General features: G+C 40.3%; 1 protein-coding gene and 1 long non-coding RNA gene across 3 annotated transcripts in view; one reads left to right on the top strand and one right to left on the bottom strand.

Moving 5' to 3' along the window:
• Positions 1–1,434: 1,434 nt before the first annotated feature.
• LOC118659637 lies at positions 1,435–6,363 on the bottom strand. The gene is made up of 2 exons (XR_004968653.1): positions 6,196–6,363; positions 1,435–1,890 (listed from the first exon to the last, which is right to left on the bottom strand). It is a non-coding gene; the product is annotated as an uncharacterized LOC118659637 (long non-coding RNA).
• A 125-nt stretch (positions 6,364–6,488) lies between these two features.
• Positions 6,489–22,241, top strand: part of CDC16 (cell division cycle 16) — a 36,623-nt gene continuing 20,870 nt past the window's right edge. For both annotated transcript variants that reach the window (XM_036315879.1, XM_036315878.1), the window contains exons 1-12: positions 6,489–6,682; positions 9,325–9,379; positions 9,478–9,575; positions 10,499–10,537; positions 11,598–11,738; positions 13,768–13,927; positions 15,155–15,246; positions 16,237–16,370; positions 17,075–17,154; positions 18,223–18,272; positions 19,139–19,212; positions 21,200–21,325. In XM_036315879.1, coding sequence (XP_036171772.1) covers positions 6,635–6,682; positions 9,325–9,379; positions 9,478–9,575; positions 10,499–10,537; positions 11,598–11,738; positions 13,768–13,927; positions 15,155–15,246; positions 16,237–16,370; positions 17,075–17,154; positions 18,223–18,272; positions 19,139–19,212; positions 21,200–21,325 — 1,097 coding nt within the window. In that variant the 5' untranslated portion in view covers positions 6,489–6,634. The remainder of the gene's footprint in view (positions 6,683–9,324; positions 9,380–9,477; positions 9,576–10,498; positions 10,538–11,597; positions 11,739–13,767; positions 13,928–15,154; positions 15,247–16,236; positions 16,371–17,074; positions 17,155–18,222; positions 18,273–19,138; positions 19,213–21,199; positions 21,326–22,241) is intronic.

Genomic DNA, 22,241 nt, shown 5'->3' with positions numbered 1-22,241 from the left:
AATTTTTTAAAAAATTCCTGACTAAATATGGGTCATGGTGGTTAGTCATGTTCTAGGTCTGTAGCTTCCTCGACAAAAGTCAGTCTTCAAGTGAGCCTCTCTATTGTCTTTTTGTATCTAAGATAAGGTATCTTCGAAATGTCAGAGTAATCTTCTTTTCCAGACCCCTCAAGGCACAACCACTGGCACCAAACCATGAGGCCCCAGAAGCCCCCTCTCCCCTGTTGTTATCTTGTTCCCCACACCACATCCATGTGCTATACATGTTCGTTGCCAACTATCCTGGACCCACCGACGTAAAAGAAGGATGCCTTTTCTACTTAGCTATTTATCCAGTCCGAGAGACTCCCCCATCCTGCTTTGCTTTCTCCTGCCCCCTTAACCTACCAATGAATTTCATGTAATCCTCCTTACATTTCCTCCTTTGATTGTGATATATAAAAAAAAACAAAAACAAAAAAAACTGCCATTCTCTGGAGCATTTTCTCCATTTGCTGAGATTACTATAACCTACTTCCCAGCAACTGTCATCAATCTTGCTTCCCAGCAATTGTCATCAACTCAGCTCAAATAAACTCAGAAAAATTCTCTACAGGTTTGGATGTTTCTTACACCGACACTGGTATTCCTGTAAAGTCCCATGCAAATGAGTTAGCTGTGACTCTCACTGACAAGGGAATGCCCCCAATCACGTGCCCTAACTTTGACCAATTGAATAAGTCAATAGGATTCCATAATGGAAATATGCTCAAACTAATATACCACATTCATTCAACTGTGAGAGGCCAGGTGAAACAAAGAAGTAATCAATTTTCCATTGCGCTAGTGAACACAGGGTCACAGAAGCAAGCAGTCAGTAATACTCTGAAGATTCGGAGATGATTATTTACCCCCAAAGACTTCCCCCAGAACTTGCATTTGCCTTAAAAACCCACAGTTAGAGCCACTAATGAGTCAGACAACAGAAGTCATTGTTGGTCAAACGTCCGAGCTTCCACTGTGTTTGGTACTGACGGGCTCTATGACATTGCACAGGCAAGCGATCCTTGCAGGGCTCACTTTTCATAAAGTATCATAAGCTACACACTTATAAACCAACAGATGGCTCCCATGTAAATGAACACGCATTTATTTCTCAAACATTATTTATCTGAATAGAGTTAATTCAGAGGACGGCTATTAATTGAGAAGATTCTGGGTCTTTCCTTATTAAGGGCCTCCGATCCTTGTGTCATCAGACAAAGCCTTTTTGTGGTGCTGGTGTTCGAACAGGTGGAAGGGCTTGCGCACTGAGCTTCCACCGCCTGCCTCTGCGGGAGACACTAGCAACCCATCAGAGCTCAGATGGATCCAACTGGCCAGTTTTTAAGTAGGTGTTTGGTTCAGACCCTTAGTCTCATGCCAACAGCAAGCACATCAAGACATGGAGAAATGCACAGTAAATTGAGATTTAATGTTTGGATAGAAGTTATTTCCAAATTTATAGAACTGTCATTGTAAAATGACAACAGACGTGTTTGCAAATCATTGATTTCTGAATAGTTATTTCCAGGGAGAGGGGAGGTGACCCAGAAAAGCACAAGATGCAGAACGAGTCATCTTCCTGGTGCTGTCTCAGCAAACCTCTGAGAGTCAGAGCCCACCCTGCACAACATGGCTGGCGCCCACAAAACAGGAAGGTGCGAGGTGAAAGATATGCTACACAGGAAGGGACTTAGAAGAGGGGGGAGTCTCATATGGATATTGGTTATTCCTTAAAGCTTGTTAGGACTTTGAAATGAAGTGTTCCAAGGTTTAGATTCTTCAGATAGTCGAATGTCACTGAGTCGTCTTGATTTGAGTGCTGTGGAGAGGATTCTGGAGCTGCCGTCAAGAGCTGAAAAGAACAAACTGGGGGGAAAAAAGAAGCGATAAATTGTGCCCTCAAGGGTATGTGTTTACATTATTAAATCTTTTGCAGCAAAGATTTTAAGACATGAAAACATTTTGAGAGCTTGGCTGCACAGAATGAAATAGAAGATGTATGAACTTCAAGCACATCTGGGTAATGTCAACATGATCAAGATACCAAGAGCTTGTAATTCAAACTAAATTCACTATTTTATTTTGTCTTTTAAAAAATAAGTTTGATGAAAAGAAAATTTAAGGCTATATTTGTGATTTTACTAATTACTCATCTCAAACATAAGACTTTAACTAGGACATTTAGGTTAATTAAAAAATGCTCAGTAAAAACTCTAAGCATGAAATCAGCTATGACAAATTGCCTGGCCACCTTTACTACAATAGAGAAATTCTAGGCCTATCTGAGGTCCCAGAAACTTTGTTTGGCAAACCTGCTTTTTAGTCATCCCATAGAGTTAAGCAGGCCAGAAGGTAAATAAAAACTGTCTTGGCACAAGGACCTCAAATGGAACTGGACAAACTGTCTAAATTTTTTGTGGTTAATCCTCATCTGAGGGTATTTTTTTCATTGATTTTTTTAGAGAAAATGGAAGGGGGAGGGGGAGGGAGAGAGACAGAGAGAAAAAAATGTCGTGAGAGGGACACATCAATTGGTTGCCTCCCACACATACCCCAACTGTGGCCAGGGATTGAACCAGCAACCCTGTGGTGCACAGGCCGAGGCTCTAACCACTTAGCAACCACTGGCCAGGGCAAATAGTCTAATTTTGAAGCAGACCCTGAGAAATAGCTAAGACAGATTTTCATGCTGCTAATTTGTGTCTCTTAGAATTATTAGCAAAACTTCTACTACTACTATCATTACTAATAAGTGCAATTAATAATATAATGTAGGGGCTTCTGGTCAAGATGGAAGAGTAGGTAAATGTGGTATTAACATCCTTCCAAAACCATACCAAAATTACAACTAAACTAGAATGACCATCCGTGGAAGTCCAACAACCAGAGATTTAAAGAAGACACCACATCGAGACTAGCAGGAGGGGCGGACATGTGGAAGGAGCTGGTCCCACACCCACTTGTGGTGGATAAAAATCCAGAGGAATATCTCAGTTGTATCCCCTAAGGAGTGAGGGTCCCTGCCCCATAACTTGCCCCCCAGCCCAGGGTTCCAGTGCCAGGAAAAGAAGTCCCCATGACTTCTGGCTGTAAAAACCAGCAGGGATTGTGACTAAGACAGCAGGCTGCTGGAGTCCCAAGCAGTTCCTCTTAAAGGGCCTGCACACGTACTTACTTGGACTCATTCCCTTTGAGCTCTATCACTGGGGCAGTAGCTTGAAACAGGGTCATATGGGGAGAAACTGAATTGGCTGGCATCATGGTAAGAGCTGGGGGCAGGGGCAGCTTTCTGGCAGAGGCCATTATTCTTTTTCTGAGCCCCAACCCCCTCACAGAGCCAGAAGAGGGGCACCATATCTGAGTCTCTATCAACCAAGTTCACACTGTTCACCCCTGGTGATTCCCTGAGACCCTGCCCCACCCAACCTGGGAGCCCACCCAAGCTGTTTTCAGTGGCTTTTCCATATGAACAACTTGTCTTGGCTCATGCTTCAGGCTCTCCTAAAATCTCTCAAACAAGCAGCGTCTGGCCTTAACATGCCCTATACCTCACAATCAGTGGCCCCAGGTCCACCACTATCAGCAGCCAACCTTGGTTCACAGCTATCATTTAAAATGGAAGGACATATAAAAGCTTCCCAGACAAGAAAAAACTAAAAGAGTTCATCACCACCAAACCAGTATTACATGAAATGTTAAAGGTTCTTCTTTAAGAAGAAGAAAAAAAATATTAAAAATATGACAATAAATACATGTCTATCAACAGTTGAGTCTAAAAAACAAAATAAGCAGAACAGAAACAGACTCATAGATACAGAGAATATTTTGACAGCTGCCAGATGGGAGGGGGGGTTGGGAGTATAGGTGAAAAAAGTGAAGGGATTAATAAGTATAAATTGGTTGTTACAGAATAGTCATGGGGATGTAAAGTACAGCATAGGGAAGATAGTCAATAATATTTAAATAACTATCTATTGGTGCCACATGGGTACAAGAATCATTGGGATGATCACTTAGTAATTATATAATTTTCAATCCACTGGGTTGTACACCTGAAATGAACATACTAATGTATGTCAACTGTAATTAAAAAATAAAAAATGATTTAAATTAAAAATGTATAATGTAATGCAATTCAATATATAGATAGACACAGTATGGGGCAAAAGTAGGTTTACAGTTATTCACATGGAAAATAATACAATAATAAATAATAGTACAAGAATAAGCTCTTTCATGTATTCACAACTGTAAACCTTCTTTTTCCCTACCCTACATTATTTATAATTACAAGAATATGTTTCTGTATTATTCTAAGCACTTTACATTAATTATCTTACATGCATCAATCCTATAAAGCAGGGGTGGGGAACCTTTTTTCTGCAAGGGCCATTTGGATATTTATGACATCATCCATGGGTCATACAAAATTATCAACTTAAAAATTAGCCTGCTATATTTGGTCAAACATTTAATTAACTCACCCTTAATGCCTTGCCAGGGCCAGACTAAATCATTTCCCAGGACTTACATGGCCCACGGGCCGGATGTTCCCCACCCCTGCTATAGGTATGAGCTATTACCATCCCCCTTTTACAGATGAGGAAAATGACACACAGAGAGGTTGAGAAACTTCCCCAAAATCTGAACCAAGGCAGTTTAACTCCAGTGCCCCCTTTCTCACCAAACAACACACTTGTCGCCCCCATGGTGTGGCCCTGCAGGATGGTTCTGTTTTTTCATAGGTCTTCCTTGGCCTTCATTTTTATTACACTTGTGCCTCTGGCTGCATTTAAGAGATTTTCCCTCCCCACCCCATAGCAGTCCTCGAATAAGGAGTAGGTAAATCACTTGGCTACAGTGTTGGATAGAAAAGATGGTCCTGGAAAAGGTTGTCCGTGTACTTTGAGTTTGTTTCCAGTTGGAAGGGTGAATTTTCTTTGATCCGTATATATACCTAGTTGTAATAAAGACATTCCTTTGGGTGGCTGACATGGTTAGGTAATGTGGTGGGAAGAATAACAGCCCCCAAGGTGCCCACGTCTAGTTCCTGAACTTGTGAATATGCTACCTCAAATGGCAAAAAGGACTTTGCAGGTGTGATTACGGATTTTAAATGAGGCGACCATTCTGGGTTATTTGGAGGAGTGCACCATAATCACCAGGTCCTTGTAAGAGAAAGAGAGAGGCAGGAGGGAGGCTCAGAGTCAGAGAGAGACTTGAAGGTGCTACTCTGCTGGCAATGAAGTTGGAGGAAGAAGCCACGAATGAATGCTGATGGCCTCTAGAAGCAGAAAAAGGCAAAGAACTGTACTCTCCACTGGAGCCGCTTGAAGGAAAACAGTCCAGTCCACACCTTGACATGAGCTTGGTGAGATCCATTTTAGATAGATCCATTTTAGATCCATTTTAGATTGAAGGTTAGGGCCACCCATGGCTAAGAGAGTGCCTCGGAACCAAAATGAGAACTCTGCCAAATGTTTACAAGCTCAGGGGTGGTTTGACTAATGGAGGAAATTCTATTTATGTTCCTCTTCTCACATTCTACCCCAGCATTTGCCCTCAGATTCTGTCTAAACTGATCTCACAGAATTCTTGGGGAAGGCAGGCCAGGGTGATCAGACATCATCTGGGGAGTGGAAGGGGGAGAGGCATTTGTTGACGTATGGGAGGGGAATTCTGGCTAAACTGACAGAATTCTTAGTAAAATTGGATGACACATAAAAGAACATGCAAGTCCAAAAGTCAGGCCTGTTGGTAAAGAGTTCAGCCTTTTTCCTGATAAGGGAGCTTGCGTAAGGTTTGGTGGATGGGAGAATCTTTGTCCGTGGAATCATACAGCGTGGGGCCATTGTGACTGGCTTCTTCCACTAAGCGTGCTGCACGTGTCAACACGTAATTCATGTTTATTGCTGCATAATATTCCATTGTATGGATCCAAAGTTTGACTAGATCAAGTTTTTTTTAGTTTTTGTTTTTTTATCACAGTGTTCTTTACCTTTCGGGTTTGTATGCCAAAAGACAATCTGAAAGAGACACTTGGATGCGACAATAGTAAAAGTTTATATACATCAAGTGAGCGCTTATTAACCCTCACGATCAGTCTCTGCGGTGGGTACCGTTAATTTTCCACGTGAGAAAAACGCGGCACATCGGAACCGGGGAACTTACCCAACACCAGGGAAACGAGGCTGAACTCAAAGCCAGGCCTGGACCCCGGGTGCCCGCGCCCCGCCGAGAACCAGTCACCGCGTGAACGATGCGGGGACATGTAAATGGGCTGCACGGGCTCGGGCACCCCAGTCGCAGAGCAAAGGCGTCCAGGTCACCCACAGACCCCGGCCACCCACGGCTCAGAGAGCGCCTCGGAACCAAACAGCGCGACGCCAGTTTCTGGCGCCGGAGGGGACGCCTTTGCGGAGGACTTCCGGGGAGCGGCCTGGCCGGGAGCGGAAAGACCTCGGCGGCTGCAGCGCGGGTCCTGTCAGTTCAGCCGGGGTTAGGGCGATCGCGGCGCGGGGCTGGGCTCCGGGTCTGCTCCGCGGGCAGCGGGAAGGAAGGCGCGCGGTGGGGGGCGCTCGTCCGGACCCCCGGCAGCGGCAGCGCGGCCATGAACCTGGAGCGGCTGCGGAAGCGCGTCCGGCAGTACCTGGACCAGGTGGGCGGGCCGACCCGGGGAGCGCGGGCCGCGGGACTCGTGAGGGGAGCCCGCCGCGGCCCTTTTCCTCCGGGGGAACTGCGGTCTGGGGTTCGGTGGTGCAGGGCTCGGCCGGGCCTGGGCTGTCTCTGCAGCCGGGAGGACCAGGGACCCGGAAAATGGAAGAAAGCCCCCTAAACGCAGGGGGAGCCTTACCGGCACCCGAGGCCCGGCCGGCCGCCGCCTGACTCCCGGGCACACAGTAGGTGCTCACTGCCGACTTGCTGCCGAGTGGAAATTGAAGCATTATTTTAGGAGGAAAGCTGCAGGGTGGCCTTTGAATTTCGCTAGCTAGTAGAAAATGTGGGAGAAGTTGTCATTCTCATGGGGCCGAATTTAAGCGAAATAAAGATACCGACAAGCCCGTGGCCTCAAATCAGCGCCGGAAACTACATCTGTGTTCCCTGCACCGCCCTGCAGTGAGCAGCCAGCAGCGCTTACGGACAGAAGCGTCTCCAGAATCAGCAGCATCAGTTTAATAATCTAGGTCCTAGATTCTAGGATGTCACTTAAGTTTTAGTAAAATGCACGCTCTCCCAACAGATTGGAAGCCACGGGAGGGAGGGAAAGCCTGTTCAGTGAGACGTCCAGGTTGGGTTGTGAGACGCTGCTGCCGGGTGTCCGCAGGGCGCCGTTCGGTTACCGGGAGCCAGTGAGCTGCACACATGCTCCCGAGCACTCTCCGCTGGCGCCCGGGGTGCTGTGCGGGATGAGACAGGCCTGGGTCCCGCCTTAACATTGAGCAGATTTGTAACCATCTACCTGGCAGCATTCCTCCTCCCACTTGGGCAGCTGAGCTCCTGATTTGAATCCCGGAGGACTGAGGCAAGGGTTGTAGAGAAATTGAGAACCACTGCTAGTGACTAGCTGCTGCAAAATAATCACCTAAATGTCCTACTGTTTTAAGATACCTGCTCATAATTTTGTTCTGTTTTTAAAACTATTCTTTCCCATCCTCGCAGCCCCCTCCTTTGACAACTATCAGCTTGTTCTCTATATCTAAGGGTCTGTTTCTGTTTTGGGGTGTGTTTTTTGTTTTTTGTATTTTTTTGGATTCCATTTACGAGTAAAACCATACGATATTTGCCTTTCTCTGTCTGACTTATTTCACTTACCCTCTAGGTCCATACATGTTGTTGCAAATGGCAAGATTTCAATCTTTGTTTTTACTGCTGAGTAATATTATATACATAGGGTGTCCCAAGGAATGGACACACACTTGAGCAGCTGATAGCTCAGTTCTGAAAATGAAATGTATTTTAATAAACACAGCCTTTATAATTATTCAGAGAGTGTGCATACATTTTTTGGGATGCCCCCCCCCCCCCAACCGCCCCCCACCACACACACCGTATCTTCTTTGTGCACTCATCTCCTGATGTCCACTAGGTTACTTCCATATCTTGGCTGTTGTGAGTATCCTGAAATGATCATAGGGGTGCACGTAACTTTTTGAATTAGTGTTTTGGTTTTCTCTGGATAAATACCCAGGGCTTGGCCAGAAGCAGCATTGCTGGGTCATAAGGTAGTTCTGTTTTTCATTTTTAATGGAAACTCCATATTGTTTTTCACAGTGGCTGCACCAATTTGTAATCCCACCAACAGTGTACAAGGGTTCCCTTCTTATCCACATTCTCACCAGTACTTTTTTGTTGATTTATTGATGATATCCTTTCTGACAGGTGTGAGGTGATATCTCATTTTTATTTTAATTTGCATGTCCCTGGTGACTAGTGACCTTAAGCAGCTTTTCATGTCTATTGGGCATCTGTATGTCCTCTTTGGAGAAATGTGTATTCAAGTTTTCTGCCCATTTTTTAATGGATTGTTTGTGTTTTGGGTGTTAAGTTGTATGAGTTCCTTGTATTATTTTGGATATTAACACCTTATCAGATGTATCGCTTGTGAATACTTTTTCCCATTTAGTAGGTCGTCTTTTCATTTTGTTGATGGTTTTCTTCACTGAAAAAACTTTATTTTGATGTAGTTGAATTTTGTTTATTTTTTCCTTTTGTTGCTCTTGTCCAAGATATATCTAATAAGATATTGCTAAGAGTGATGTCAGAGTTTACTGCCTATGTTTTCTTCTAGAAGTTTTATGGTTTTAGCTCTTAAATTTAAGTCTTTAATCTATTTTGAGTTTATTTTTGCGTGTGGTCTGATGTCTCTCTCTTTTTTTTTGGCATGTGTCTTCATTTTTCCTAGTACCACTTATTGAGGAGACCATGTTTACCCCATTGTATATCCTTGCCTCCTTTGTCATAGATTAATTGACCATATACTAGTAAGTGAGGATTTATTTCTGGGCTCTCTATTCTAGTCCATTGATCTTTGTCTCTGTTTTTATGCTCGTACCTGCTGATACATTTTTGCAGTATGTAAGTTTATTTTTAAACATTGCCTTGTTGACCTGTATATATAATGATCTTACAATAATTTTTTTAATTATACCATTGAACTAAAACTTACCTAGCTGAGATATAAGATAAAGATATAATTGATAGACCCCTACTACATGTAAAAAAAGAATCATATTCTAATAGTATTAGATATTTGTTTAAAAGTTGAAATAACAGGGAAATTATCACTTTTTTCTTATACAGCAACAGTATCAAAGTGCTCTATTTTGGGCCGATAAAGTAGCTTCACTCTCTCATGGTAAGTGACAAATCCTATTTTTTTAAAATTTCTTTATCTTTAAAAATCTTTCTATTTTACCTTGTACCTCTGACCAATTATGTAATTTTTCCCTCCAGAGGAACCCCAGGACATTTATTGGTTGGCTCAGTGTCTTTACCTGACAGCACAATATCATAGAGCAGCTCATGCACTTCGGTCACGAAAACTAGATAAAGTAAGTGATTGTATGAACGTTAAAGCTTTTCAAAGCTTTTTAAGAATAGTATCCTTAAATTAGTATCATAGGTGTTTGTTTTATGTGAAAATTATTTAAAAGGATTTAATTTGGCTATTCCTAATCTCAGTCACTTTGTTTTTCCTTCCCCATCTTTAGTCACCAAGTTTTGAAAATTCTGTTTTCTAAAATAGCTCTGAAATTATGGATAGTCCTTTCTACCTTGTTACCACTCATACATGTCAGGCCTTTAATTTGTCTGTTTTGTTGTTTTCGTCTCTTCTCTTGTCTCTTTTCTCCAGTAACATCTTTCCCACTCCCCACCTTCCGAGTCCAGTTCATTTTTTAAACTCTCACAGGGGTGGTCTTTCTGAAACACAGATCTGGTGGTGCCACTGACATTATCGTTCAGTGATTTCCCATTTCCTACAGGATAAGATCAGATGCATGAATAGACTCCTTTATGATTGCTCACCAGTCTACTTCTAACCTCCTACCATCATCAGCATACGTAATATGCGCTGAATACTTGTACTACCTTGTACTAGTGGCGATTATTCAGACTCAGTGCCTAGAATGCTGAGTAACTCCTCACTTACCTTCTCCCCTGCAGATGTTTTCTTCCTCAAGTGGCAAGTACTCTTTATGCCCTCTTTCCGTTTGTGAAAGAAACTGCTGTGTTTGTGTCTCCCCTGCTGTAACCTCCCAGAGGGCAGGCCCTCGCTCCTTTTTGACTCTTCAGTGCCTAGTAAACAGTAGGTTTATGGTGTGTAGGGGTTAAAAAAGGCTGGATTTTTTTTTCTCTCTACAAGAGTAAAAGGAGAAATTATGAAAATAGCGTTATTTCATCCTCATAATTTTCTTTTAGAGTGAAGATGCACAGTATCTTGACCACTATTTTAATAGATTAATTTCTTTTCTAGTTGTATGAATCTTGCCGCTACCTTGCAGCTAGATGTCATGTAAGTATCCTATCAGTTTCCTTTTTATTTGGTAAAAGTTCAATTATGTGAATGTTATGCATTCCTCACATATGTGTAAGAATTCTAATGACAGAGTTTGGCAGATTAGTATTTTGTGAGGAAATGTTCTTTTCTTTAATATTGCTTGCTATAAAATATTGATTCTCTGCATGCATGAAGATAATTCCACTTTAGACATTAAAGTTTTTTTAAATATGTTTTTATTGATTTCAGAGGGGGAAAGGAGAGGGAGAGAGAGATAGAGGCATCAATGATGAGAGAGCATCATCAATTGGCTGCCTCTTGCCTGTAATCCAGGCATGTGCACTGACCAGGAATTGAACCGTGACCTCCTGGTTCATGGGTCAGTTCTCAACCACTGAGCACACTGGTTGGGCTAGACACTTTTCAATTTAAGTAATGAATGGGTATAATATTCATTAACCTTTTAAAATCTACCAGAGGTCCAGCACATGAAATTTGTGCACTCAGGGTGAGGGGGGTCCCTCAGCCCTGCCTGCGCTCTCTTAATTGCCTCAGGAAGCCAGGGAGCGGGCCTAAGCTGGCAGTCGGACATCCTTAGCGCTGCAGCAGAGGTGGGAGAGGCTCTTGTCACCGCCACTGCGCTCGCCAGCTGTGAGCCCGGTTTGTGGCTGAGCAGTGCTCCCCCTATGGGAGTGCACTGACCACCAGGAGGCAGCTCCTGTGTTGAGCATCTGCCCCCTGGTGGTCAGTGCGCATCATAGCAACCAGTCATTTTGCTGTTCGGTCGATTTGCATATTAGTCTTTTATTATATAGGATAGTATTGTCCTGGTCAGATGGTTCAGTTCATTGGAGTGTCATCCCATACACCAAAAGGTTGTGAGTTCGATTCCCGGTCAGGGCACATACCTAATTTGCAGATTCAGTCTCGGTCAGGGCAGATAGAAGAGGCAGCTGACCGATGTTTCTCTCCCATAGTCTCTTTTGAAAAAAAGTCCATGAAATCTACAGTATTTGTGTCTATATTTAGTGTTTGAAGTCATGGCTGACGAACGGTATTTCTGTTTTCTACATAGTATGCTGCGAAAGAGCATCAGCAGGCTCTCGATATTCTTGATATGGAGGAGCCTATCAACAAACGATTATTTGAGAAGTACTTAAAGGATGAAAGTGGCTTGAAAGACACCCCCAATGACTGGGAAATGTCACAGTCCTCAGTAAGTAATACTATACCAAAAATGCTTCAGTAACATCAGTAAGAATTAGCAAGCATATTGGTTGCCTACTAATTTGCCCACCGAAATTCAAAACGATTTTGAGACCTTTTTGAGCCATGTTGGAAGCAGTAATAATCATGTTCTCAGATGCTTGAATCTGAACTGACTTGAGATCTTCCTTCCATTTGATGCCTTAAACTACTCCCCACAGGTGGCATAGTCTTTACCTTACTGAGTTTCAACAGTGTTTGTACCTACTCCCAAGAAACTTCGGTGTTTTATTTATGACTAGAGGCCCGGTGCACGAATTCATGCCCACTGGGGTCCTTCGGCCTGGCCTGTGGGATTGGGCCAAAACTGGCTCTCTAACATCCCCCGAGGGGTTCCAGATTGCGAGAAGTCACAGGCCAGGCCGAGGGACCCCACCGGTGCACGATCTGGTCCGGGGAGGGACTCAGGAGGTTGGCCAGCTGGGAAGGAACCACGGGAGGGCTCCAAGGCATGTCCTGCCCGTCTCGCTCAGTCCCAATTGGCTGGACCCCAGGAGCAAGCTAACCTACCGGTCAGAGTGTCTGCCCCCTGGTGATCAGTGCATGTCATAGCAATTGGTTGACTGGTTGACTGCCCCCTGGTAGTCAGTTCACGTCATAGCGAGTGGTTGAGTGGCCTTAGCATATTACACTTTTATTATATAGGATACTTGTGTATTTCAGTTTGTATACTTTCTATTTGCATGAAATTGCAAATTCCTTGCTGGCAGAGGTTATATAATAATAGGTGACATCCATATTCAGATTACTAATCTGGACTGTTATTCCTTTTTTTTTTAACAGTTTTCTCGATAAATAACCCACATGCCATGTAATTCATTCATTTAAAATGTACAGTTGCTTGGCTTTTAGTATATTCACAGAGCTGTACAACCCTCACCACAATCAATTGTAGAAAGAAACCCTGGACTGTGTAGCTGTTACCCATCACTTCCCCCATTTTTCCAGTTATTTTTTATAACTGTTAATAAGGAACTTGTAAGTCACCTCAAAAATGTATTAATACTATACATTTTTAGGTGTTTCTCTCTCTTTTGTATTGTTTGTCTATTTTATGTAGTAAGAGTGCACATTCATTTTTCTGCTAAGAAATGCATTTGTGAGAGAGCTTGGTATTATTATCATCTTTGGACTTCTTATCCATTAACTTATCTGCTAAGAAATACATGATTTATTTGTAATGTATTATTAAAATACTTTTTTAAAAATAACTTATTGGACACTGCATAGGTCTAAGATTCTCTCATAAGGTCCTCCAGTGTTTTTTAAATTTTGATCTTATGATGAATGTTCTTCAGTCCTGTACCAGTTTTAACCTTTAAGCTCAGTTGTGTGTTTCTTGACATTCAGATGGAACATCAATCAGATTTTTACATTCTCTTGTTGATGATGATAGTGAGGTAACTACTGTGTAAGCACCTTACCATGTGCTGGCTCTACAGAGACTATCACCTCTACTCCTCACAGAGCCCTTTAGATGAGAAAAGGAAACGGAGGCCAAGAGAGGTTACATCACTTGTCCAAGGTCACTAAGTGTCAGAACTGGAATTTGAACTCAGGTTTGTTCAGTTCCAGAAAGCCATGCTCCTAACCACTATGCTACATTGCTGCCAGTTTTCTAATAGTTACTAAGATCCTTTCATTGAGATCTACCTGTTAAACTGTTAAAGTTTGATTCAGTATATTGGTGCTGTTTGCTGTCTCAAATCCTTACTCTATTTGAGAAAAACAGGTAATGAAAGAAGTAGCAGTGACACGTTCACTATAAAGAAATGCTGAAGTGAGGAGAACCTAGGGAAGATGGATTAGAGAAGTTTCATTTGCCTTTATGTTTCTATTTATACTATGTCTGACAGTGGGGTGGAAAAATCCTTTTAGATTAAAAAAAAAGTCCTGGGCCTTCAGATTATATAACATTTTTGATAAATTAAGTTTAAAAGTATTGGCTTAGTATGTGACTCATCATATTTTTCCAACAGATAAAGAGTTCTATTTGTCTTTTACGAGGGAAAATCTATGACGCTCTAGATAACCGAACCCTAGCTACCTATAGCTATAAAGAAGCTTTGAAGCTCGATGTCTATTGTTTCGAAGCATTTGATCTTTTGACATCACACCACATGTTGACAGCCCAAGAAGGTTTGGAAACTCAGGTGTTTGTATGTTTAGCACAATTGATATTCTTTTTGTGTGTGTTTTTCCCCTGAAATCTGTGAGTCAACAGCAGGCTATGTACAGATTTAGATTTAAACAGACCTATTAACTTCCTTACTGTCTTCAAATATGAAATGCATGACAGAATACAATACTGGGCAGTTCCTGTTGCAGTCAGAATCTTGAGGGATTGTGATGTGGTGAGACCATATTTTTGAGAAGTGATTTGAGGTAATATAAACAAGATTTCAGTATCTAATTACGTGGCTCTCAACCTGACTGCATTTTAAATCCCGAGGAGCTTTAAAAACCTCAATGTACAGGTCCCAACTCCAGACCAGTTGAATCAGAATCTCTGGTGGGGAGGCTGTGGCATGGTTTAAGGCTTCCAGATGATCCTAAGGTACAATAAGGGCCCAGAACCATTGACCTAGAGCAGCGATTTTCAACCAGTGTGCCACAAGAAAAATTCTAAAGTAATACCTATTTAGTCCTCTTCTTCCTTAGATTGTCAAATAAGAAAATGACAACAGCCGGCAAACACAATAGCCATTTGGTGTAATGAATCAAAACTTAACCTATTTTTTTATCAGATCGGCAAAAAAAATATATTTTTTGGTGTGCCACAGAATTTTAGTAATTAGATTGTATGTGCCATGAGATAAAAAAGGTTGAAAATTACTGACCTAGAGCATCGGCAGTGATGTGAGGTGGATAAGCAAGGGAAACAGAGAGAAAATGGGGTTCTTACATTAATGAGATTCAAACATATTTTAGCCTAGTGCAGTGGTTCTCAAACAGGGTGATTTTTGCCTCCTAGGGGACATTGAGCAGGATCTGGAGACATTTTTGATTGACATAACTTGGGCATGGGGAGGGAGGGAGGAGGTTGCTGCTGATTGCTAGTGGGCAGAGGCCAGAGATCGTACTAAATATCCTGTGTGCTTAGGACAGCCAACACAACAGAGAATTATGCACACAAAGTGCAGTGTGCTGAGGCTGGGAAATGGCCTGGTGGTAGCATAACCCACCAGGTAGTCCTCATCACCTGGGCCTGAACCACTGTCTTAGCTTTCTCTAGTACACGTTGATCTTGTTATTTTCTTTTTTGAGTTTGATTATTTAGACCAAGAACTATAGATAAATATTTTTTGTTGCTGACTCAGCCCCCCCATAAATATTGTGATGACATTTTTTCTCAATGTTTTTAAGAAAAAGAACTTCTTGAATCACTACCTCTTAATAAGCTCTGTACTGAAGAACAGGAATTGCTACGTTTTCTATTTGAGAACAAATTAAAAAAGGTAAGTGAAGACACAAAGTTAGTATTTGCATTATGCAAGTATCTTATTTCTTTCATTCAATTTGGCCTCTATTCTTTTACTAGTTACATTTTTAGAAATTTTTATTAATCTAGCACATTTGCAAGAATAGATTTAGATTATTTAAAATATATGATTTTTTAAAAAACTTCCAAAAATATGTCTTCCTCCCAGGTACTCCTTACACTAAAAGACTGAACTATCACCCTAACTCAGTGGTTCTCAACCTGTGGGTCGCGACCCCTTTGGCAGTCAAACGACCCTTTCACAGGGGTCTTAGGCGACCCCTGTGAAAGGGTCGTTTGACTGCCAAAGGGGTCGCCTAAGACCATCCTGCATATCAGATATTTACATTACGATTCATAACAGTAGCAACATTACAGTTATGAAGTAGCAATGAAAATAATTTTATGGTTGGGTCACAACATGAGGCTGTATTTAAAGGGCCAGAAGGTTGAGAACCACTGCCTAACTGGTTTGGCTCAGTGGATAGACCGTCAGCCTGCGGACTGAAAGGTCCCAGGTTCGATTCGGGTCAAGGGCATGTACCTTGGTTGCGGGCACATCCCCAGTAGGAGGTGTGCAGGAGGCAGCTGATTGAATGTTTCTCTCTCATCGATGTTTCTAACTCTCCCTCTCCCTTCCTCTCTGTAAAAAATCAATAAAATACATTTTTTAAAAAAAGATTGAGCTATCAGATAAATGGAATGATGTTGCATGAAAATGAGGATTTTTTTCGTATGCATCCTGAACTTCTACTTTGTAAAATACTTCCTATCATGGAATTCTGTGATAAAATTGAGAATAAAATTAAACTCATTGGGAGGAGTACTGATGAGTCTTGAAGTTAAAAATGTTTCCAGAGGCTCACATGTGTCCTTATGTAAATCCTTTAAACACTTGGGTCAAATTGAATCTGCCTTTTGACTTGGTATAGCTCACTGAGTTTACGTTTACCTTCCTCTGTTTCAGTATAATAAACCGAGTGAAACTATCATCCCCGAGTCTGTAGATGGTTTGCAAGAGAATCTGGATGTGGTAGTATCTTTAGCTGAAAGACATTATTATAACTGTGATTTTAAAATGTGCTACAAGCTTACTTCTGTGTAAGTATATTCGCTTATTTTTCCATAGAACATTTCATCTAAGATATGCATGGGGCATGCTTTCTAAGTAATCTTGAACTAATTGATGGTAATTAAGTTGCCTTTATTACTTTGCAGAATACGAAAGAGGGTTATTCCATTAACTGTGGGGTATACATGTCCCTTGTTTCACTCTTTGATAGTCTGCAAGTTTGAAAATACCATTCTGGAACTAGTTTTATAAAATCTCTTCTTTGTTAGAGACTAATAAAATCCAGTAGGTACTAGTGTTCAGTCAGGCTCACTGACTAGCCAACCATCTTACAAGTTTTCCAGTGTACATAGTTCAAACATGTTCTTTTCTAAATCACATGTACCATTTTAGTGGATCTTTAGGGTTGCATAAATCCTTGAATTCACAAAAATTTTAATTGATAAATACTTGTGATCTATTTTATATTTCACATTGTTTTTTATTCTAAATAATTGGACTACTTATTTAATGTTACAGTTCTGTTGATTTAAAGTAAATGTAGGCGATATTTATTTTTATTCCTTCCAAATTGGAATTTTCCTTTTCACTTATAACCTAAAATGTGTTAAGAAAGTAAAAGAATTATTATAATTCACAATATTGTACATAATGCTATAATGACTACTTAATCATAACTAATTATGAGTATTGTACTGTTTCTGGGTTAGTAATGTGTTACTTTAACTTTCAGAGTAATGGAAAAAGATCCTTTCCATGCAAATTGTTTACCTGTACATATAGGGACACTTGTGGAGCTGAATAAAGCAAATGGTAAGAATTTTTCTGTTAACTCTTGAAATTCTGTCTTACAAGTCCTGGATAGTTGAAGTCATAGGTCATAACATAATGAAGTTCTATAATAAAAGTAACAACTGGAAGAAGAAATGCTTATCAAAGCAACCAATGGTGTATTCTGTTATCTCAACAGAACACTCTATTTCTTTATCCCTGCTTTCTGCTCCCTTGTCTCAAAAGTAATTTGTGGTTTAAGTGTTAAGTGGCAGTTCTGCCTTTTTTTTCCTTTTTTCTGTAAAATTCTTAAGCAAACTGATATGGCAAAATTCAGTAACTTTTTAGAAGTTGGAAGCAGGCAGATTTTTTTGCTTGGGTTTTTCATATCTTAACATTTAGAAACATTTAGTTGTGTTTGGACTGCATTCGCCTTTAAATCTTTTAGGCTGAATAATGAGTCCTGTCAAAAGAAAGAGCCAGCCACTCTTAACTCCAGATCCCTGCCACTTCAGTGAGGTCTGTGACCGACAGCATCGCATCTCCTGGCAGCTTGTTGGAGATGCAGGTGCTCCAGCTGCCCTGGTCTAATGAATCCAAGGCTGCATGTAGGAAACACCATCGTGACATGCCAAGGACTCACATATTATTCAGGAGGAAATCATAAACTTGAAAGTTTGGTCAACCAAACTGGTTGTGGGTGATTAAGATGGTCCATGATAGGCCCCTGGAGTAAGAGACATGAGTTGTTAAGATAGGTAGGTGCTTTGAAATCACCTCTTAAGGACCATGAAGTGCTTTACCATGTGTCATTCTAATTTTCAAGTCACTCAGCAAGTGCTCAGTGCCTACTTACGGGTCGGGCACCAGGTAAAGAATTGTGTCTAGGGGTGGGGGTTTGGATAAAACAGCCATAGTATCCTACCCTTGAAGTTTTTGTATTTTATTGGGTAAATTAATTTTGATTCTAAAAAGAAAAAAAAAAAAAGAATGAAATCATTGCTGTGAGAACAACATTTATATGATTGTGAAGAGTTATGACTGGGGAAAGTCATGTCTTAAAATTCATTTGATGTGAATAATTTTTTTCTTTTTTTTTTCCTAATGTAGAACTTTTCTATCTTTCTCATAAATTGGTGGATTTATATCCTAGCAACCCTGTAAGTAAATATAAACAATTTTTTCTTACAGTGTTTTTTCTTACTTGAATTTAAAGAAAATGCTTAACTAGTATTTAGACAGCTTATATTTAAATGTAACCAAATGTTTTATTTTGAAGTGTTGGAGCAGAATCTCCTAATGCTTATGATAATAGAAGCAGCATTAACTTTCTCAATCCATGAAGGTATTTTTTTTAGTGTATTGAAACATAACTTAAAACAAAGATCTTTTTTTATTAGAGAAATTATACAGTATATGCTTATTATTAAAAATACTCAACATACAGAAAAATAAAATATTAAAAGTCAAAATCACACTCCCACCTCTCATAAGTAATGCTAGTAAATGCTTGGTAGCTTTCTCATGTTGCATACATAAGGTACCTTACTGGATTGTGCACTGATTTGAATCATCGTGTCTTCCAAACTGCCATGGATCAGAACTAAGACCTAGAAATTGAAAGTGGAATCAGAAACTGTCCTTAAAGACAAAAGTCAAGAATCAGGGCCCAAGTCTCAGTTTACAACCTAGACCAGTGTGAAAATAATTTATAAAGAGGCAAAACTAGTGCAAGAGATGTCAGCTAGCAATATGGAACCAGAGTTAGGGAAGATTCATAGTGCAGGTGAGAGGTCAGGACTCAGAGTGTGTTTGAAATAGGAAGTATTCAGTAGCCTCCTCTTGTGTTCAGTGCTTCAGGGAAGTGATTGAAGGCCTCTTGAGGAAGGGCTGTGGAGATTTGGTTCTCCTCTAACTTGAACTAGAATATGGGATGGAACACCTAATCCACCCTCTGGCGTAAGTTGCTAGATATTTTTAATTTAAAGTTCAGATCTTTGGTCATGGTAAATTTTGAACTTTGTAGGTTTCTTGGTTTGCAGTGGGATGCTATTATCTCATGGTTGGTCATAAGAATGAACATGCCAGAAGATATCTCAGGTACGAATTTATTGTCTTCCTCACTCTGTAATGAACCTGTAGAGAGATTTTTTTGCTCATCTGCTTTAATGCAATAAGTAGAAAGTGTTTTAAAACTAGTGTAAAAGAAAAAATGTTTTCTTTGGCAGATTTAGTTCAGTTGCATTAGTTATATACCTTGCTTTTATATGATGTCATGAGGGAGACAAAAGTAATCAGTGGTGTAGACCTTGTTCTCAAGGAACTTGTAACATATTTAAGTTTTTATTTATAAATGAGAAATGTGAAATAGTAGAGAACATTATAAAATAGTTTGAAAGGTTCTGTTTTTCATTTACAGAGACACTATTAACTGCTTACTTTTAGAACGTCTTTTGTTAATTAGTCGTGAAGTTACATAAAACTTTACATGAGATTAGGATCAGTAAAAGTGACTATAATACAGAATTCTTGGCATAGTGAACTGGCTTATATAAAGATCTGCTGTGGTTTTAGTTTAAGGAACTCCATGCAGCCCAATCAAACTACTTAACCAGTATTATTCAATTATTCAATTACAGGAAAATGTCTGTTTGTGAAAAATTAATTACTAAAGATTAAAAATATAAGGATATTTGTGATTTCCTCCATGTAAACAAAATAGAAAATGGATCTAAGAGAAAACGTGTGAACTTTGGACACTGACTTGAATGCTCATCCAAGTTCTATCACTTACTAGCCACAGTCTCTTGGGAAAGTTAATTCCTCTATTTTTTTTGTAAAAATGAAAATGATATAATACTTGTATCCCAGGATTGTTGGGAAAATTAATAAGTTGACTTGAAAGGATCCTGCTCTAGGAAGAAAATAGGGAGAGTTCTCTGGTTAGTGGTGTAAAGTATTTTAGAAAACCTTACTTGTGCTCTTTGCTGGAGTAAGAAGATGATGTGTGTTATAATTGTTCTTTGAGCTATGCTTCTTTGAATTACTGTGCTTCTTCAGTGATGGACTCTACATGAAACAGGGAACATTTGGGTGAAAGAAAACTTAGAAAATAAAACCTTAGGAAGTGTGAATCTCACCCTTTATATTTTCCATGTCTTGTAATGTTTGTTTTATTTCCTGTTTTGGGTCACCAATGGGCCACTGATTGAAGACTGACCGTTTAAGACTATATAGTCCTGTTCATGGAACCACGGTGAATCTCCTAGCACCTTCTGTAGGATGTCAGTCTTCCAGCCTCAGTATACTTGTCTTTAAAATATAAATAATAATTTATCATGCAAGTTATTAGGATTAGATGATGCATATAAGGCATCTATCATATTGCCTGGCACAAAACAGGCCCTAAATGGTTGCTACTACCACCATTTACCTACTCAGTTGTGAAATGAAGCTCCTGGATTAAGTAATATTTATAAATTCTATACAGAATGCTAATGGGTTCAACTATAGTACCTAAAAAGTGTGGACCTCTCCTAAAATTTCTTAAAATTTTGCTTGGTCTAGTAAATATTTTTTTATCCTATATAATAAAAAGGTAATATGCAAATCGACAGAACAGCCGAACGACTGGTCGCTATGACGTGCACTGACCACCAAGGGGCAGACGCTCAACACAGGAGCTACCCCCTGGTGGTCAGTGCACTCCCACAGGGAGAGCACCGCTCAGCCAGAAGCCCAGAAGCAGGGCTCATGGCTGGTGTGTAGTGATGAGCCTCTCCCGCTTCCATGGCAGCGTGTTAAGGATGTCCGGGAGCGGGCCTAAGCCATCAGTTGGACATCCCCTGAGGGCTCCCGTACTGTGAGAGGGCACAGGCTGGGCTGAGGTATCCCCCCCTCCCCCGAGTGCACAAATCTCATGCACCGGGCCTCTAGTTTCAAATAAATTAACACAAATGTTACATTAGTGTTTCATGTATTGACAGCTCATTTATTTAATTTGAATGTCCTTGAAACCATCAGCTTACATAAAATTGACAATTTAAGAATAAATATTATATTAATTTTATGAAGTTTCTTATTTTAGTAAAGCTACGACACTTGAGAAGACCTATGGGCCTGCGTGGATAGCATATGGACATTCATTTGCAGTTGAAAGTGAACATGATCAAGCAATGGCTGCTTACTTCACAGCCGCACAGCTGATGAAAGGGTATGGCAGAGCAAATTGATCAAACTGCACGAAAAGATTTTTTGCTAACAAAATGAAATTTCTATTATTATTATCACTGTCATTTGGTTGGTAAACTAAAGAAAATATCTTCCTTGCATCTAGCTAAGGCTTGTGATTATATAATAACTATGGAAATGGAGGGAGGAAGCAGCTGGTGTAGTGATTTTGCCTAGCAGTTTTATCTTAACCAGTACAAAAGGGAACTAGGAAATTAGGCTAAGGCAGTTCTCAACCTTCCTAATGCCGCGACCCTTTAATACAGTTCCTCATGTTGTGGTGACCCCCAACCATAAAATTATTTTCATTGCTACTTCATAACTGTAATTTTGCTACTGTTATGAATCATAATGTAAATATCTGATATGCAGGATGTATTTTCATTGTTACATATTGACCATAATTAAAGCATAGTGATTAATCACAAAACAATATATAATTATATATTTGTTTTCCAATGGTCTTAGGTGACCCCTATGAAAGGGTCGTTCGACCCCCAAAGGGGTCGCGACCCACAGGTTGAGAACCGCTGGGCTAGGGAACAAATGAGGAAGGAAGCTCTCTTTCACATGCTCATTTGAGAATGAAATTATTCATTAGCAAAATTATTTATATTTTGTTTATGTCTAAAAGGTATTTGATGTGGCTTAATGGTAGTATAGGACTATATTTGCCAATGTTCTAGATTGAAATCAACATTAAATATATTTTATTTTACATGAGATTAGGATCACTAATATAATAAGTTAATGTAAGTGTACCCTAAGAGTGTGTTACTTTGGAGAGTAAAGTATTGTTATTTACTCCTGTTGACTTTTCTTGGATTCAAAATTAGTTACACCTTGCAGTGTTCTTTCTGTGTTCGCTGTTCTCTGCCTCCATCTCTGTTCAGAGGTCT

The sequence above is a fragment of the Myotis myotis genome, unplaced genomic scaffold (assembly GCF_014108235.1).
Source record: "Myotis myotis isolate mMyoMyo1 unplaced genomic scaffold, mMyoMyo1.p scaffold_m19_p_63, whole genome shotgun sequence".
NCBI lineage: Eukaryota > Metazoa > Chordata > Mammalia > Chiroptera > Vespertilionidae > Myotis > Myotis myotis.
The sequence above is the reverse complement of the archived record's forward strand: the minus strand, read 5'-3'. Positions and strand labels throughout refer to the sequence as shown.